Raw genomic sequence first — 14,318 nt, forward strand, 5'->3', positions numbered from 1 at the left:
TTGGAGCATATGTTATGGAAAAATGAAGGACGTCATTACAAAGTGCAATCAGTACTACAAAAAACTAGCCCTCGCATGAAAAAAGAATTATGGCTAATAAAGGGCAAAATCAAAAATTGTCCTGGTCCTTAAAGAGTAGCTCCCACCATCCTATTTTTTTTTCTGTCCCTGCCTATTGCACATCTATCCCTAACCCCCTCCCTGCTTTAAATTTTTATTTTTACTATATTAAAAATGCCTTTTGTCTGCCTGGCAGTGTGCTCACTACCAGGCAGACTTCCCCAGCAGGCACCACGCCCTTAGTTCATCTACACAGGGTGCCTCCAGCTGTTTCATCACTACAACTCCCAGCTTGCCCTGACATCTATTGGCTGTCAGGGCATGCTGGGAGTTGTAGTATTGAAACATCTGGAGGCACCCTGTGTAGATAAACTATTAGTTACATGTGGCGCTGCGTCCAGCCGAGCTCAGGGAGGGGAGATGAGGGAGGGGGCGTAAACCTCCTCCCTCCCCTTGCTCTGCCCTCCCCCAGCTCTAGCTTCGGAAATCTTCGGAGAGCTGGGGGAGGAGCGGACGCATGGATCTACGGGGGCGCAAAAAACCACCTCACAGCTGCGGCGGCAGAGGCGGCGATGTGCGGGAGGAGTGGCCTCCCAGCCAGTGGCCGGGGAGCCAATGCGCTCGCTCCCTGCCTGTCTGATTGACAGGCAGGGAGCGAGCGCAGGCTAAATGAAAAAGACCGATTCCCGGCCGCATCGGTCCTTTTTCAGGCGTGACGTCACGCCAGGCTGCAGCCGGCCACTAGGAGGGAGACCCCTAGTGGCCGTTTTTCAAATGTAAATTAAACTATTTTAATAAATAATAATAATAATAATGATAAAAGAATATTAGAGATATGTTGTAGTACATAAGTACTACAACATATCAAAAAATAAAGTTGGTGACAGTGCCCATTTAAGGGATTAAGGTTATTTTCACACTGTGCTAGCAGTGCCAATTAATACATGTACTGATACAGTAAATGTATTCATAGACCCCATTACCCAGTGGAGGCCAAAAGAGTGTTCTTATGGCTTGGATCAATGGTATATGTTGGGGGTTTAAAAATATTTTAGTGAAGCTGACTGTGCTTTCAGGGACATGCAGTTATACGGCATTGTATATGTTTTTTTATTTTTTATACTGGAGCCAAAAGCTGTCCGGGCATGCTGGGATTTGTAGTTTTGCAACAGCTGGAGGCACACTGGTTGGGAAACACTGACATAAAGGAAGAACAACCTGTGCGATCATACAGCCCTAAAAAGATTAAACTGATGACATTAAAATTTGTTTTTGTTGAACATATGACAATAGTCAGATGACCGACAACCGAAGAATTAAGAATTAACTTTTTTTTTTTAAATATATTTATATAAGAATACTTTGGTTACACCCTTTAGAATTTCAGTAGTTTTAATGTCCCTTCATTATTTGTCCAGATATAACACGACAATCAATTTCCTATAAGTCAGAAATGGGGGAGCACACGAAGCAGATCAACCAAACTGCTGGTCCTCCCCTTTTCCTTGTATTGTTCAAAATGTTATTGTAAGGATGCTTTGGTAGAAATGTACAATACTTTCCTAATACAATGGTACAAGTAGTGATATATGTAAAAAACTCAATAATAAACAGAATTCATGGATGGCCATTCATTTTATTTGAAATGAAGTATTTACTGGTATGAAGTATCACTAAAGTAAAGTAAACTAGGAAATAATAGTTTTTTCCGACTCTGTTTATTTTGCATTTGCTGCTATACAAGTAATGCAAAAACAATATTCCATCCTCTTTTTTTCCTGCATTTTTCCTAACATTAAAGGGGTACTCCGGTGCTTAGACATCTTATCCCCTATCCAAAGGATAGGGGATAAGATGCCTGATCGCGGGAGTCCCGCTGCTGGGGACCCCCATGATCTTGCATGCGGCACCCCGTTTGTAATCAGTCCCCAGAGTAGCTATCACGCCCCCTCCCGTAGGCTTGCATTTAGGGGCGGAGCGTGACGTCACACGAAGAAGAAGCCACAGTGCCCCCAACTCCAATTTTACTCACTATGGGTACGTTCACACAAGCGGACCCACAGTGTATTTTACGCTGCAAAACCGCTGCTGAAGGACCCCTGCATGGTGGCTTTAAATGTGCAATACGCCGCTACGAGCAGACACACTGCGATGTGCGAGTTGCAACGCGCATGCGCAGTATACTCCCACATTGCGGGCAGCTCTCGACCTAGCTCACAGAGCAGTGGGAGTGGGCGTGATATGTGCAAGTACACCGCGCATGCGCAACAACTCGCACATTGCCGCTCCAAGCAGGCACATGTAAAGCAACCATGCAAGGGTCCTTCAGCTGTGGATCTGCAGTGTAAAATACGCTGTGGGTCCACTTGTGTGAACGTACCCACAGGCTGCTTTTCCACTGCTGTAACGCAGCTGCTTTTTTGTGTCTGTATCACGGCCTCATGTCCCAGCCTAACTGTGTATCTGATGACATAAATGGAGGGCTGCATCACACCAAATGAACCTGGCCTTAGGCCGATCTCACACTGCAACATGTAGTGTCCACCAGAAGTATATGTTAGTGGACTCCCCATATTATAGCTATGATGAATGCCAATCAGTGGCATCCATCATACATAGGGTCCCACATAAAATATTTCAACCAGAACACTTATACCACCCATCCAGTGGCCAAAATTACACACGTTTGGCCTCTGTTGGATAATGGGGGTCTTTGGAAATGTTTTATGCATATGCTGCAACCTATCCCAGCGCATATGGTACAGGTATGAGATTGTATTCTTGTAATAGCCAACAGGATCTAGAGTGGCTTTGAGATCACTACCTATTATGCAGTGTGTTATGGGTTAGGAAGATGAAGGCATTAATGGAGGTGCAAAAGTAGAAGGTAGACTGAACCTAAAATTTTATTTATCTATATATGTCTAGAATTCTTATAGGGGTCAGGGCTATGTTTATTTTCACTGATACATTCTCTTCTACAGCTATCCAGTAAACAAAATTCAGACTAGTTTCAGCTGCCACTTGTGGGAATATACTACTTATTTATACAGCTCCTTGTGGACACAATAAATTGCCATTATGCACTCATCTTCCCTCCCATAGTAGTAAAGGAATGTTGTTTCCTGAATTAGTAAAAGTATGTGAGTGACTGCTAAAATTCCTATACTATATGGTAAGGCGTACATTATCCCATAATGAAAACACCCTGCCAATTATTATTTCCTTTAACATTTCAGATAAAAATGAATGCCAAATAGGAGCACATAAGATATGTGGAGACCACACAGCCTGTCATAACACACATGGAAGCTACTATTGTGTCTGTCTGAAAGGGTACCGACCATCCAATAACCATGAAAACTTCATACCCAATGATGGCACTTTTTGTACAGGTAAGTGGTATGGAGTTTACATTTTATAATAATAGATACAGTATACTAATTTGGATATGATTAAATGACTAGAACTATTGAATATTGACTGCATTTCTTAGGATATGCATCTAACATCTGTACCTTTAATTGTATGATTTGGAAGGGACTGGGCTGCATAAGAAGGGGAATTATTAAAGTTTTGATGAATTTTCTTATCTCACATTTTGATACCTCAAAACACTACAGTAATATATCTGGGATGTAAAGAGAAAAAGTTTACATATACAATAGATTTTTGTGGGGTACCAACTTGTGCACTTGATGCCACTCGGGGTTGGTTAGTGATCAGACTAATATCTGTAATTTGCTATTATTTCTGCTAAAAGTAGTGCAACTTGTTAGAAAAACATAACATTTTCATGACACTATGGGTATTTTTCCTTATTCCCTTGCCAAAAGTGGATGTATATACACGTCCATTTTCCCATGACTTAACGCAAATGGGGGTATATATACATCCATTCCCGATCACGGCACCGCAAGCGTGCGGGTGGTGATCGGTGGCTGGAGATGCTCTCTGATCCTGATAGTTAACTCCTTCAGTGCTGCAGTCAATCTGACCGCAGCACTGATAGCCGGTGACAGAGGGAGGGAGCAATGGCAGCAGAAGGACAGAGGGATGGTTGCTATGGCAGCAGGAGGTCAAATGGTGACCTCCTGCCTGCCTGCTACGGAAGCCTGTGAGATCCAGCCACAGGCTGGATCTCACAGGCTGTAGTGTGTGCAGCTGAACAGATCATACTGTCCTGCAGTACAAATGTATTGCAGCATTGTATAACCTGTAAAAAGTGAAAAAAAAATTATAAAAAGTTTGTCATTAAAAGTATGAAATATTATCATCAAAAAACAAAACACAAATCATATACATACTAGGTATTGTCACGTCCGTAATGACGCGTACTATAAAGCTATAATGTAAATTATCCTGCACGGCAAACAACAAAAAAACGCAAAATTCGCCAATTTTAATACAAATAGCAGAATAAAGATGATCAAAAGGTAGCATGTATTGCAAAAATGAAACTAATAAAAAGTACAGCTTGTCCCACAAAAAATTAGCCCTCAGTCAATGGCGTCAGATGAAAAATAAAAAAGTTACAGTTGTCAGAACATGATAGCACAAAAAAGGGAAAAAAGAATTTTGCTCAGAAAAAGGAAAAACATAAAACATAAAAAGCTATTTAAATTGGGTATTGCCATAATCGTACCAAACCACAGAATAAATATAACATCACTTATACCGCACAGTGAACACCATTAAAGAAATAAAAAAAGAAACACCAGAAATGTTCCAGTTTTTCACAATATTTGTGATTTTTTTCACAAAAAATGCTTCATGTTTCAACAAAAATGCACAACTTATATACAGTATAATATGTCACAAAAAAACTATCTCAGAATTGCTCCACTCAGAAAAAGCATTCTAAAGTTATTATCATTTAAAGAGACACATGTCAAATTTTAAAAAAAGAGTCAGTGAGGTAAAAAATGGGTCCCTCCTTAAAGGGGTACTCCGCCCCTGGCATCTTATCCCCTATCCAAAGGATAGGGGATAAGATGTTAGATCGCCGCGGTCCCGCTGCTGGGGACCACGGGGATCACCGCTGGGGGCACCCCGCCATCATTACTGCACAGAGCGAGTTCGCTCTGTGCGTAATGACGGGCAATACAGGGGCCGGAGCAGCGTGACGTCATGGCTCCGCCCCTCATGACATCACGGCCCGTCCCCTTAATGCAAGTCTATGGCAGGGGGCGTGACGACCGCCACGCCCCCTCCCATAGACTTGTATTGACGGGGGCGGACTGTGATGTCACGAGGGGTGGAGCCGTGACTTAACGATGCTCCGGCCCCTGTATTGCCCGTCATTACGTGCAGAGCGATCTTGCTCTGCGCAGTAATGATAGCGGGGTGCTGCAGCAGCGATCCCCGGGGTCCCCAGCAGCGGGAGCCCGGCGATCTGACATCTTATCCCCTATACTTTGGATAGGAGATAAGATGTCTAGGGGCGGAGTACCCCTTTAAGTGGTTAAACACTGTAGGGCCAGAAACAATTTAAACTGTGATTCTTTAGTTCTACTCCTTAAGAGTATGGCCACACGTACCATAGTTTGCTGCATATTTTGCTGCTGTGTATTTTCCTATCCATTGAAGTTAGTGGGTAGCAAAATCAGCTGCAGGAAATACCCAGCAAAATATGCAACAAGTGACCCTACCCTTAAAGGGGTACTCTGTTTTTTTTAAATCAACTGGTGACAGAAAGTTAAACAGATTTGTAAATTACTTCTATTAAAAAAATATTAATCCTTCCAGTACTTATTATCTGCTGAATACTACAGAGGAAATTATTTTCTTTTTGGCACACAGTGCTCTCTGCTGAATTACGAGCACAGTGCTCTCTGCTGACATCTCTGTCCATTTTAGGAACTGACCAGAGCAGCATTTGTTTGCTATGGGGATTTTCTCCTACTCTGGACAGTTCTTAAAATGGACACAGATGTCAGCAGAGAGCCCTGTGCTCGTGATGTCAGCAGAGAGCTCTGTGTCCCAAAAAGAAATTAATTTCCTCTGTAGTATTCAGCAGCTAATAAGTACTGGATGGATTAAGATTCTTTTATAGAAGTAATTTACAAATCTGTTTACACCAGTTGATTAAAAAAAAAAGTTTTCCACCAGAGTACCCTTTTAAGGATTGTTGTACACATGCTGTATTTTGCTGCATATTTTCTGCAGCTGATTTTGCTACCCATTGACTTTAATAGGTAGGAAAATATGCTACATCAAATAGGCAGCAAAATATGCAGTAAAATTCACAGACCAGGTTTAGAGAAAACAGTTCATCTTTGAGCTTGAGGTGCTAAATCTTGGGGGTTACAACTCACTCAAGGTTACACTGTTACCGTTTGTCTGTATTTGCATATTTCCGCTTTTGGTCCTATTCAGACATTACGTTTGTGTCTGAACAGTTTCTGTGTTTATTCTCCCTGGTTTGGGAAGACATATAAGGCCTCTTCAGGTGCTGCTCTGGACTGGTAATTACTTATGTTACTCTGACCATGTTTGCATTATGTTCACTATGTCTGTCTGAGCACATGTATCCTGAGTTTTAACCGTGGTTATCTGTCCTGTTTGATATAGATTGCCTTGTTTTAGTACCTTTGTCGGATTTTAGTATTCTATATTCCTTCTGCTTTGTGTTGCCTAGTCCATGTTCACACTGTGTGTTTGTAAGTCCTGTTTTGATGTTGTTTGATTCTGGATCTCCTAGGATAGAATCCTGTTCCGAGCCTTGTGCCAATCTGTCCATCTAGGAGTGAGGGAGTCTTGTGCCTTTACCCATGTTTGTTTGTATTTAGGATTTTTATTTCCTCCTAGGCTAGTATCCTGTTCACTCTGTTGAGTGTGCCCGCTAGCTAGGAGCCTATTCGGCTTTTTTATGTGAGATACTTGATACCTGCGGGGTGCATGCAATAAAGCTGTAGAAACAACGTAGTAAACACAAAGAACAATAGCATGCACTCACCATGACTATGGTGTCTATACGTCTGGAGGTCCGGGGCACATCGGGCTGGAAGCGAAGCGCTCTGAGCGTTTCGCTTCCAGCCCGATGTCCTCCCGGTGTCCCTGACCTCCGGACATTTAGACACCATAGTCGTGGTGAGTGCATGCTATTGTTCTTTGTGTTTACTACAGAGATGTAATTCTGCCTTCTGATTTACAATTTACCACTCTGCTCTGGTCAACAAAGACATATTTTTGGATTTGTTTATTTGTATGTTGGCTGATATTATCTTGCATAAAAATTTCTTAAATTTAGAAACACAAGAATTATGTATTTCATAAAATAATGTTTGTTATTATTCTGTCATTATCATATCATGATCGTAACCATATATTAAGTTTACTATGAAAAAAATTAGTTCTGATCTAGGGTCAATAAAACTCCAAAACTGCAGATTTCAATAATGTTACCCTATGAACTGTTACATTGCGCAAACTTAATATTTTTTATATATTATACATTTCTCTTGACTTTTCTCTTGTAGATATCAATGAGTGTGAAGTATCCAATATCTCTTGACTTTTCTCTTGTAGATATCAATGAGTGTGAAGATTCCAATATCTGTGGGGTTAATGGGAAATGTAAAAATATTCCTGGAAGTTACGAATGCTACTGTAAGGAAGGCTTTAGTATAGAAAACGGTACTGGACCATTTCAGACTCTCGACGGAAAATTTTTGTGTAAAGGTAAATCAATAATTGACAAGTCCAAATATAAGTTATTGTAAAATATGTTATTATCCAACATTTGACAAAAAAATTTTAATATATTTTTTTTAAAATAAAACTTTGCTAAAGATATTTAAAGAGACAATTGTGACAATATATATTTTTAGCTAAAACTTCTAAATATTAGAAAAAATATTTTTCATTTTCTGCCAATGTTAACATTTTTAATGAAACACCTTTGGGATTGAAATGCTCACTACATGCCTACATGAATAACTTGAGGGGTCTAGTTCCCAAAATGGGGTCCATTTTAGTGAGGTTTCCTTGAGGATTTTTTCTAAAATATTTAAAATAATCAAAGAGGCCCAAAGTCTACAAGGTGCTCCTTTATTTATGAGGCCTGTGTTTGAATCAGGATTCCTTTAACTGTTATATGGCGCAAAGTACATTTTTTAAGGCTTCTCTCACACTATGCAGTTTTGTTGCAGTATTTTGCAGCAGCTTTGAAGCCAAAACCAGAGGTGGATCATAATTAATTAGATATAAAGAACAAATGCTATTTTACTTTTTAATACATTCCACACCAAGAGTGGATTTAGAAAAGAGTACAAGTATTATCGGTTCTTGATACCCCGGGTTTGGGCTTCAAAATTGCAGCAAAAAAAAAAATGCAGCAAAACTGCACAGTGAAAGAGCTGCCTAAATACAACATTTCTCTTGACTTTTGTCTTGTAGATGTCGATGAGTGTGAAGATCCCAATATCTGTGGGGTTAATGGGAAATGTAATAATATTCCTGGAAGTTATGAATGCTACTGTAAGGAAGGCTTCACTTTACAAAACGGTACTGGACCATTTCAGGCAAATGGTCAATCTTTATGTAAAGGTAAATAAATAAATGAAAAGTCCCAATGTAAACTGTTGTGAAATATTGTATTACTAAATATTGTTTACTCTTTTGTCCGATATATATATATTTTTGGTCATCATATTCAGTTATATGTCTATTTTAGTAAGTATTTAACATAAAATAACAATATTGTAGCTGCTTTTCTAATATTTCTGAATTGTGCCATTCCTTTGTAATTCCTTCTGGAAATGGGGGAATAAATTGAGAACCATTCCTTCTGGAAATGGGGGAATAAATTGAGAAGCATTCCTTCTGGAAATGGGGGAATAAATTGAGAAGCATTCCTTCTGGAAATGGGGGAATAAATTGAGAACCATTCCTTCTGGATATGGGGGAATAAATTGAGAACCATTCCTTCTGGATTTGGGGAAATAAATTGAGAAGCATTCCTTCTGGATATGGGGGAATAAATTGAGAACCATTCCTTCTGGAAATGGGGGAATAAATTGAGAACCATTCCTTCTGGATTTGGGGAAATAAATTGAGAACCATTCCTTCTGGAAATGGGGGAATAAATTGAGAAGCATTCCTTCTGGATATGGGGGAATAAATTGAGAACCATTTCTTCTGGATATGGGGGAATAAATTGAGAACCATTCCTTCTGGATATGGGGGAATAAATTGAGAAGCATTCCTTCTGGAAATGGGGGAATAAATTGAGAACCATTCCTTCTGGATATGGGGGAATAAATTGAGAACCATTTCTTCTGGATATGGGGGAATAAATTGAGAACTATTCCTTCTGGATATGGGGGAATAAATTGAGAACCATTCCTTCTGGATATGGGGGAATACATTGAGAACCATTCCTTCTGGATATGGGGGAATACATTGAGAACCATTCCTTCTGGATATGGGGGAATACATTGAGAACCATTCCTTCTGGATATGGGGGAATAAATTGAGAACCATTCCTTCTGGATATGGGGGAATACATTGAGAACCATTTCTTCTGGATATGGGGGAATAAATTGAGAACCATTCCTTCTGGAAATGGGGGAATACATTGAGAACCATTCCTTCTGGATATGGGGGAATACATTGAGAACCATTCCTTCTGGATATGGGGGAATACATTGAGAACCATTCCTTCTGGATATGGGGGAATACATTGAGAACCATTCCTTCTGGATATGGGGGAATAAATTGAGAACCATTCCTTCTGGATATGGGGGAATACATTGAGAACCATTCCTTATGGATATGGGGGAATAAATTGAGAACCATTCCTTCTGGATATGGGGGAATACATTGAGAACCATTACTTCTGGATATGGGGGAATACATTGAGAACCATTCCTTCTGGATATGGGGGAGTAAATTGAGAACCATTCCTTCTGGATATGGGAGAATAAATTGAAAACTATTCCTCTTGAGTCCCATTTCTCTTGAGTGAGTGCTTGCAGGGTCACACTATTGGAGGACACATCCCACTGACAGTGCAAATTGTAGCCTTACTTGTAAGTATATTCCTACATTTACAGTAGGAATGATAGAAGAATGGCATAATACAGTGTTCTATGCAAACATACTGATAAATAGTTTTCATGCAAGCATTTAATTGTTAAATACAGAAAAATTAATACATGGTCAAAAGCTTCATAACTTGAGCCACAACTTCACTACAGTTGCATTTCTTCTCCCATTACATATAATAAATTATAATGGCAGTAATTTTTTTTCCAAAGAAAGTGTCCCTTAATGTATATGGCTTTTGTGTAACTGAGGTGCGCGACTAAACTAACAAGGGGTATCTTAGCTATTGGGAAAGGTTAAAAGAATTGCATTTGTTCAGGGCCGGTGCAAGGATTTCTGCCAACACAAGCGAAGCTCCATTTTAGCGCCCCCCCCCCCCCCCAAGTCGACTACCACACTCCACCACTGGCCACCAGAACTCCCACACACACGTATATATAATGTAGTAGATGTAACCTGCAGTCCTATGTAACACCACCGATAACACAGTGATAACTCTCTGAGTACAGATAATGTAGTAGAAGTCACCTGCAGTCCTATGTAACACCACAGATAACACAGTAATAACTCTCTGAGTACAGATAATGTAGTAGATGTGACCTGCAGTCCTATGTAACACCACAGATAACACAGTGATAACTCTCTGAGTACAGATAATGTAGTAGAAGTCACCTGCAGTCCTATGTAACACCACAGATAACACAGTGATAACTCTCTGAGTACAGATAATGTAGTAGATGTGACCTGCAGTCCTATGTAACACCACAGATAACACAGTGATAACTCTCTGAGTACAGATAATGTAGTAGAAGTCACCTGCAGTCCTATGTAACACCACAGATAACACAGTGATAACTCTCTGAGTACAGATAATGTAGTAGATGTGACCTGCAGTCCTATGTAACATCAGAGATAACACAGTGATAACCCTCTGAGTACAGATAATGTAGTAGATGTGGCCTGCAGTCCTATGTAACACCACAGATAACACAGTGATAACTCTCTGAGTACAGATAAAGTATAGATGTGACCTGCAGTCCTATGTAACACCACAGGACTGCAGGTAGCATCTACTACATTATCTGTACTCTGAGGGTTATCACTGTTATCTGTGGTGTTACATAGGACTGCAGGTCACATCTACTACATAATCTGTACTGAGAGGGTTATCACTATGTTATCTCTGATGTTACATAGGACTGCAGGTCAAATCTACTACATTATCTGTACTCAGAGAGATATCACTGTGTTATCTGTGGTGTTACATAGGACTGCAGGCCACATCTACTACATTATCTGTACTCAGAGAGTTATCACTGTGTTATCTGTGGTGTTACATAGGACTGCAGGTGACTTCTACTACATTATCTGTACTCAGAGAGTTATCACTGTGTTATCTGTGGTGTTACATAGGACTGCAGGTCACATCTACTACATTATCTGTACTCATAGAGTTATCACTGTGTTATCTGTGGTGTTACATAGGACTGCAGGTCACACCCACTACATTATATGTACTTGCGTGTGGGAGTTCTGGTGGCCGGTGGTGGAGTGTGGTAGTCGACTTATCCATCCCCCCGCTTCCATTATCCATCCCCCCGCTTCCATTATCCATCCCCCCGCTTCCATTATCCATCCCCCACTTCCATTATCCATCCCCCCGCTTCCATTATCCATCCCCCACTTCCATTATCCATCCCCGCTTCCATTATCCATCCCCCGCTTCCATTATCCATCCCCCCGCTTCCATTATCCCTCCCCCCGCTTCCATTATCCATCCCCCGCTTCCATTATCCATCCCCCACTTCCATTATCCATCCCCGCTTCCATTATTCATCCCCCCGCTTGCATTATCCATCCCCCCGCTTCCACTATCCATCCCCCCGCTTCCATTATCCATCCCCCCGCTTCCATTATCCATCCCCCCGCTTCCATTATCCATCCCACCGCTTCCATTATCCATCCCCCTGCTTCCATTATCCATCCCCCCCGCTTCCATTATCCATCCCACCGCTTCCATTATCCATCCCCCTGCTTCCATTATCCATCCCCCCCGCTTCCATTATCCATCCCCCTGCTTCCATTATCCATCCCCCTGCTTCCATTATCCATCCCCCTGCTTCCATTACCCCCCTGCTTCCATTATCCACCCCCCGTTTCCATTACCCCCCTGCTTCCATTATCCACCCCCGTTTCCATTACTCCCCTGCTTCCATTATCCATCCCCCCTGCTCCTTCTTCCATTATCCCCCACTGCTTCCATTAACCCCACCCCCCACACTCCTTCTTCCATTATGCCCTCCTGCTTTCATTATCCACCCCCTGTCTCCATTAACCCCCCTTGCTCCTTCTTCCATCATCCATCCCCCCTGCTCTGCTTCCGTTATCCATCCCCCTTGCTTCCACTGTCTCCTCTGCTTCCATTAAACCCCCCCGCTCCTTCTTATATTCACCCCTCCTGCCCTTGCTTCCATTAACACCCGCACTTCTATTAATTACTCCTTCTATTCAACCCCCCCTCCAGTTTGCATTAAAAATCCCCGCTCCCCACCCTCACCTGTGCAGCGTTCTGTCTGCAGGAAGAGTCCCTCATGTTATTGCTGCCCAGGCGCAGGATCGTCACTGGCGGAAGCGTTCAGCACATGACGCTGACGCTTCTGCCCGAAGGGAAATTCAATTGGTCTAAAGTTCCTGCGGCGCATAATAGCGCAGCGGGCACTTAAGAACAGTGAGCAGCAGCGGTGCAGCGCCGCTGCTCATATGTGTTTTGTGAGGGGCCCCTGCACCGGCTGCACAGGGCAGCTTTGATTTATCTGCGGTCCCAGGGGGAGGTGTGAGGTTGCACTAGGAGCAAGTGAAGTAGCAGTGAAGCCTGTTCATGATGCCCAGGAGAGTAACTGTTCTGCTGCCCTGGGCGCCACTCTATGAGCGAGCGACACACATGGCACAAACAACACAGCCCAGCGGGCGGCGGGGCCTTGATTTTTCTGCCCTCTGGTCCGTGCGCCCTTAAGCGACCGCTTGGTCTGCCTTATGGAAGCGCCTGGCCTGCATTTGTTCAGTCTTGAGAATATACATTTAGAAGGAATATGAACAACTCATGGGAAAGTTGGGGTTAGTCTCTAGTGGGGAAAAACCTTTTTAACCATACAAACTGTAAATTTGTGGAACAGTCTACCTCAGGAAGTAGCCACTTCAAAAAAGGCTCAGATAGATTCTTAGAACAAAAAAAAATTAATACATAAATTAATATATAGAATCACATCCTCTCCCCTTCATCCACCCATATTCCTTTCCCTCATTCATCTCCTTCCCTCCTTGGTTGAAATTGATGAACATGTGTCTACTTTCAACCGTACTATGTTTCTATGAACATACTATATAAGGCATGTCCTTCTATTTGAGCATTTTGTAATTGTAGCCTTATATATGATACAAGTTGCTAAAAGGTATATAAAATGTATTTCTGTCTATAGATATTGATGAGTGTAAAGTTCTTGAAACCTGCGGTGATAACGGTCTGTGTAAAAATATTCCTGGTAGTTTTGAATGCTCCTGTAAAGAAGGCTACAAGCTTCAAAATAGCATAAAAACTCAAAGCAAACATATCAATTTTACTTGCCAAGGTAAGAAAAAAGCAAATATACATATTGTAAGTGAATGGCTACATCTATTTAGAAGATTCTTTTTTATCATCATTATTTTTATTCCTGATTTATTATCATCATTACCACCATTCTATATCATTAACTAGCTGAGTACCCGGTGTTGCTGAGTAAGCTTTTGACTTCATATCCCGTCCTCACATATTGTTGTCATATCTCAAACCCCATATCCCATCCTCATATACCGACCTCATATCCCGACCTCCTATCCCATGCTTCTATCCCTTCTTCATATCCCGTCCTCCTGTCTTGACCTCCTGTTTCGACCTCCTATCCTGTCCTACTATCACAACCTCCTATCCCGACCTCCTATCCCGACCTCCTATCCCATCCTCCTATCCTGTCCTCCTGTCTCGACCTCCTGTCCCGACCTCCTATCGCGTCCTCCTATCTCAACCTCCTATCTCAACCTCCTATCCAGTCCTCATATCTCGACCCGTAATATGTGTACCAGGTATTGAAATATCTCCAGCCGTACGAAAGTTATGTGGGAACATACATTTCCCATAGACTTGTATAGGACTTTAAACAAAAACCCCGACC

The 14,318-nt window shown here is 41.7% G+C and overlaps 1 protein-coding gene across 3 annotated transcripts in view; it reads left to right on the top strand.

Annotated features, from left to right (window-relative positions):
* SUSD1 (sushi domain containing 1) overlaps positions 1 to 14,318 on the top strand; it is a 165,743-nt gene that overhangs the window by 38,141 nt on the left and 113,284 nt on the right. For all 3 annotated transcript variants that reach the window (XM_056518609.1, XM_056518623.1, XM_056518618.1), the window contains exons 3-6: positions 3,300 to 3,455; positions 7,591 to 7,743; positions 8,461 to 8,610; positions 13,587 to 13,736. In XM_056518609.1, coding sequence (XP_056374584.1) covers positions 3,300 to 3,455; positions 7,591 to 7,743; positions 8,461 to 8,610; positions 13,587 to 13,736 — 609 coding nt within the window. The remainder of the gene's footprint in view (positions 1 to 3,299; positions 3,456 to 7,590; positions 7,744 to 8,460; positions 8,611 to 13,586; positions 13,737 to 14,318) is intronic.

The sequence above is a fragment of the Hyla sarda genome, chromosome 1 (genome assembly GCF_029499605.1).
Source record: "Hyla sarda isolate aHylSar1 chromosome 1, aHylSar1.hap1, whole genome shotgun sequence".
In the NCBI taxonomy this organism is placed as follows: Eukaryota; Metazoa; Chordata; class Amphibia; order Anura; family Hylidae; genus Hyla; species Hyla sarda.